Below are 5,414 nucleotides of genomic sequence, written 5' to 3'. Positions count from 1 at the left end.
AGGAGCTTAGTAAGTCATCCTCCCATACCAGGGAAGAGTTAGCTAGACACACGAAGAGGGCAGAAAGGAAATTGTTTGAGATGTTAGAACATCTGCCAAAGGAAATATATTAAGAATAAATATAGCAGTGAATTTAGCAGTGACCAAGCTGGAGGCTGCTCAGACCTCTTATCTAGGTGCCCCACAAATGAAAGGATAGGCTACTTCAACCAATTAAATTCAAACAGTCATAATGGACAATCAAGCTGGTGGGATTAGCCCCATCCAGGTAGCTGGATGGTGAAAGGGATGTTTTTGCTAACTATTCAGCTCAGCTCATTTTTCAAACTGAGTCCCTACAACTCAATCAGGATCAAAATGGCTCATTTAGCAGCTGCCAGCTTGTTTATTAAAATAGTTTGACGGATGATTACAGAGGTCACACTCCTCAAGAGCTGCATCCACTGCTTAAAATACTAAACACAAAAAGAAAAGACTGTAACAATCAGGTCAATATCACCAGGACGCTGGTCATCCTTTCTCTGGACCTCTAGCTGCACTGTATGTCCATGTTGCCAATGAGAACATAACGCACAATATCTGCCAAACCAAGAGGGTCCAAAGGTCTCCACTGGCCAGTGCTCTACTCCTTGCTGAAGAATTAATGACAACAGCTGAGTTAATTTTTATGCCTTGTTGCAGGGGGAGTGTTTTTAAAGACACTTGTTGAACTCAGAAAAGAAGCTGCCACGAAGTGCGGCTTTAAACAAGGGCGCTTTCTGATGGATCGGAGAACAATTGCTGGTCCTCCCTATTCAGCTGGATTCCTCCATCTCAAGCGGTTGAGTCTGTACTTCTATCTTCTTTGGAGGAACGTAGGATCCCATCCCAGCTGCTCTCTCTGCCTCCTGCTGGGTATAAGGCTCCTCACTCAACTGCTTCAGTCTAAAAAAAAAAGAAAAAAAAAAACCCAAGAGAGGCACATGGGTTGTGATCTTTAATGTTCCCCCTGTAAGTCTAGCACTTTAAAAACTACCACAAACTCAAACCAGTTAGAGCTGCACTTGACATTGCCAGGTACATCTAGACTAAATCTCAGGTGCTCAAATGTCAGAGTGGGATTGAAAAACAGCAGTGGCAAAGCTATCATTGCTGCACCACCTGTTCTGTGACTAAATGGACACTTTCAGCCACTAGCGGAATTACACTATCTTTAGAAGACTTAAGAAGCCATGAAGACTGGTGGGGTGGGGAGAAGAGATGGGAAAAGAGATTTTTCAAGTAACTTTTTGAAGAGAAAAGGGAGTAGGGGATTTCTTATTCATAAGAACCCCAAATAAATCAGATTTTCTTCTTCATGCTAATAGGCTTCTAAGAAAAATATGCCCTCACAACAGAATTTACATTACCTTCTTTTGTGAACTTTAGATTTGAAATGTTCCTTCATGCTATTGAAATCGACAAAGTATCGCCTGTCGGGAGAGAAGAAAGATGTTCAGGCAGTTGAAAACAATCCTGCCCTTTCCGTGAAAGAGTCAAGCTAAGAACTAAACAGGAGGCTTTGCAGGCTCAGACCGAAGACAGAGCTGAAGGCTCAGGATACCAAAGGTCATCACTGACCAAACACTGTTTCTATCAGAAGGTGGGGAAAGGGGCCTGATGAAGTTAAGTATTCGGCCCCGGGCCCCGCTGTACAAACATGGGGGAAGGCAGGCAGGCTCGGGAGCCTCTTCCCGGTTAGCCCAGGGGACTGGGCCCTGGGAACACGCCCCTCACACCCCGCAGGCCAGGGCAGCCCCGGGGCCCCACGGCAGTTGGGCTCCCCCCGCCCCCGCGGAGGCAGGAGCACGAGCCCGGGTAGCGCGAGGGGCAGACAGACCGGGGGGAGCGGGAGGGGCCATTTGGACGCCCCAGCCGCCCCCCCTCACGCGCAATGCCCCCCCCCCCACACTCTCACGCACGCGCAGTGCAGGCAGTAGTGCTGCGCGCTCCCGGGCATGTCGGGGTCCGGCTCCTGGTGCAGCAGCCTGGCCGCGTTGTCCGGCCGCAGGTCCCCGTGGATCTGGTCCAGGTCCCGGCGCCGCCGCTTCGCTTTCCACTGGCGGGCCAGGGAGCGCGCCTTGTGCGAGCCCGTGTGACGGGAGCTCCGCGGAGCCATGGCGCGGCTGGGAGAGAAAACGGAGCCGCCTCTTCCTCCCCTACTTCCGCTTCCGGCCGGCGCCGGCTTGTGACCTCATCACAGAGCGACCCCCCCTCCCGCTCCTGTCAGGGGAGCGAGCCTAGCGCGCATGCGGGAAAGGCACAGGGCCAGGGTGGGAGCAGAACTCAGGGCAGGCGGGGCGGGGCTGGGCCACGCCCCCATTGGCTCCCTGCAATGACCCCCCTCCCCCATCAAAATCCAAAATGGCTCCTCGGGGTTGTGGCCACAATTCCCCCTCAGCTGCTGGGGGCGGGGGTATATTTCCCGCCTCTCTTGGGGAAGCCACCTCTGATTGGCTGCTTTATCCTTTGCCGCCAATCAGGGCTGCTGTGGGAAGCGGGCTCTGCTCGCTCCCCCTGCCCCAGCAGGCCCCATTCCAGGTAGGAGAAGGCACAGAGTTCGGTGGCTTGCGGCAGAGTCGCGCTTCCCTGTCCTCCGCTCCTGCGACAAGGGGAGGGCTCTTGGGCCTGCTCCTCTCCCTCCCTGCACCACCTCTCCCAGGCCTGCGGGGGGGGGCGCGGGGGTGAACTGCAGGAGGAGCAAAGGTGAGCCAAGGTCGTCCCACCTCCAGGCCTTTCCACACCTGTGTTTACACATGGCCGCAAAGAAAAGGAAAGTCGACACCGAGAACCGTTCGTTTAAAGCAAAGTGGACCGACGCTTATTGTTTTGTTTTGCCACCACGTCCAAAGGGTCGACCAGTATGTTTAATTTGTACAGAGACTGTGGCTGTTGTTAAATGTGGGAACCTCAAACAGCACTACGAAATGAAGCACATGGATTTTGACCACAAGTATCCACTGGGCTCCCAATTAAGATCAGACAAGATCGCTTCATTGAAGGATACATATTGAAGGCAAGTGATGCTTCCGTTGCCTTTTCCTGAGCACTGATACTATTTCAAAGGCTACTTGTGCTTAGGAAAAGGCAACTGGAGCATCACTGAGGTGTGTGTGGATAATGGCAAAACACAGGAAACCTTTTGCAGATGCAGATGTTATTAAGCAGTGCATGGTTACTACAGCTGAAATGCTTTTTTGCAGAGAAGAAAGACATTGTTGAAGCCTTCAGACAACTGCTGCTCTCAGACACAACAGCTATTAGGCACACTGAGATGATGGCACAAGACTTTTTCAAGCAATTGCGTATGAAACAGCAAATGGGAAAATTTTCCATGGCCGTGGAAGTGTCCCATATCATCAGGGACACAGCGCACCTAGCACTGTATGCCCATTTTTTTGATGGAGAGAATTTTGGGGAGGAGTTGTTGACCTTTATACTGCATAACTGTTGCACGCCAGGCAAAGATTTGTTTAATTCTGTTCAAACTGTTTTGTCTAATGAAGGTCTTGATGTAACTCAGATTGTGTCAATTGCAACAGATGGCGCTCCTGCCATGATCAGCACTCGCAGAGGGTTTGTGAAACACCTGCAAGTTCTGAACCCCAGTTTGATTTGCTATCACTGTGTAATTCACCAGACCGAACTTTGTGCGAAGCTTAGCAATGAGTATGCGACTGTATTGTCAGTGGTGATTAAACTTGTCAACTTCCTTTGGTCCAAGTCATCACTGCAACACAGACAGTTCAAAAGCTTTCTTTCAGAAGTATCTGCCAATTACGATGACCTGTTGGTTCATAATGACATCCGCTGGCTGAGCAGAGGGCAACTACTAAGAAGGCTGTGGGAAATTTGAGTTCATGTGGAAGAATATCTACATAACATTCCAGGGAAAAAGGCAGAAGAGTTACATGTGGTTTTGAGGGATGCCGCAAGCATGAGCATCCTGGCCTTCCTTGTTGATTTGGCAGGCCACTTAAATGATTTCAACTTAAAGCTACAAGGGTAAAATCACAACATAATGGATCTCCACAGTAGTGTCCCCTCATTTCAAAACAAACTGAGTCTCTTCAAAAGTGATTTGGAACCTGGAGAGATGCTGCATTTCCCAACCCTGCTGAGCTGCTGGGACACTGCAGACGTTACTCGGGTGGCATCATCTCTGGACATACTTCTTCAAAACTTCCTGCAGAGGATTCCAGAATCTGAAAGCATTCACAACATCTTCCTGTGTGTAAGGAATCCATTCGTGGTCCAAGCAAATGGCACTTAGTCTGATCAAGCAAAAGCATCTTTTCCTGATGTTGAAAAAGCAAAACTAAAGCAGGAGTTTACTGATTTACAAGCCAATGAAGTGCTAAGGGTGCAGCATGCTGAAACTACAGGTGAAACTTTCTGGACTCCCCGTATCCACACTTGAGGAAGGTGGCATTTAACAGTTGGAAAAAGCGGCAAAGAGTCCTGTGGCACCTTATAGCCTAACAGACGTATTGGAGCATAAGCTTTCGTGGGTGAATCCCCACTTCGTCGGATGCATGTCTAACATTTTGACTATGTTTGGCTCGACCTACATGTGTGAATCAGCATTCTCAACAATGAACAACATGAAATCCCGTAATCGCTCTGTTCTGACTGATAATCATCTGCGCAATTGCCTTCGTCTTGCATTGACTGAACTCACTCCAGACTTCAAGGCTCTTGTCCAGCAGAGGACCTATGACTTTCCCCACCGATGACGAGCAGTATAATCATACATTATTCACGCATATTTTATTTTAAATTTGTACTGCTGTATAAAATTACATTTTCAATAGTGATACTGCAGTTTTAACAGGTATTTCACAGTAATTATTCATGATTCTTTTTTTTTAATACATGTAAGTGCGTGTGTATTTGTTATTGGAAAGACTTGAATTATAAAAGATAAAGAGTTCATGTGTACTAGGTGTTATTTTCTTTCATACTCTGATACTTATTAAATAAACCACAAAAGGCTTGAAAGTGTCAAATATGTTTTTCTATCTCTCTATATACATATATGCCTACAATAGTCTTATTTGACAAAACACATTCAAAACTTAAAACAGTTGTCTGAAAGTGTTTTAATGCTAATATTTGCATCGATTTGACATTTTCTGTATGTATAATGACAGGTTTCAGAGTAACAGCTGTGTTAGTCTGTATTCGCAAAAAGAAAAGGAGTACTTGTGGCACCTTAGAGACTAACCAATTTATTTGAGCATAAGCTTTCGTGAGCTACAGCTCACTTCATCGGATGCATACTAAATAAATGCAAATAAATTGGTTAGTCTCTAAGGTGCCACAAGTACTCCTTTTCTTTTTTCTCTATGTACTTTCTCAAAGTCTCAGATGTAATTTATTACATCTTTCTTGGA

At 47.3% G+C, this 5,414-nt stretch overlaps 1 protein-coding gene across 1 annotated transcript; it reads right to left on the bottom strand.

Moving 5' to 3' along the window:
- Positions 1-357: 357 nt before the first annotated feature.
- ZNF593 (zinc finger protein 593) lies at positions 358-5,018 on the bottom strand. The gene is made up of 3 exons (XM_037881932.2): positions 1,941-5,018; positions 1,389-1,451; positions 358-924 (listed from the first exon to the last, which is right to left on the bottom strand). The coding sequence occupies exons 1-3, from the start codon at positions 2,135-2,137 to the stop codon at positions 795-797; spliced, it is 390 nt and encodes a 129-aa protein (XP_037737860.1). The 5' UTR covers positions 2,138-5,018; the 3' UTR covers positions 358-794.
- Between the last annotated feature and the right edge of the window lie 396 nt (positions 5,019-5,414).

The sequence above is a fragment of the Chelonia mydas genome, chromosome 19, assembly GCF_015237465.2.
Source record: "Chelonia mydas isolate rCheMyd1 chromosome 19, rCheMyd1.pri.v2, whole genome shotgun sequence".
NCBI classification, from domain to species: Eukaryota; Metazoa; Chordata; order Testudines; family Cheloniidae; genus Chelonia; species Chelonia mydas.
Note: the sequence above shows the minus strand (reverse complement) of the source record. Positions and strands in the feature narration are given on the sequence as shown.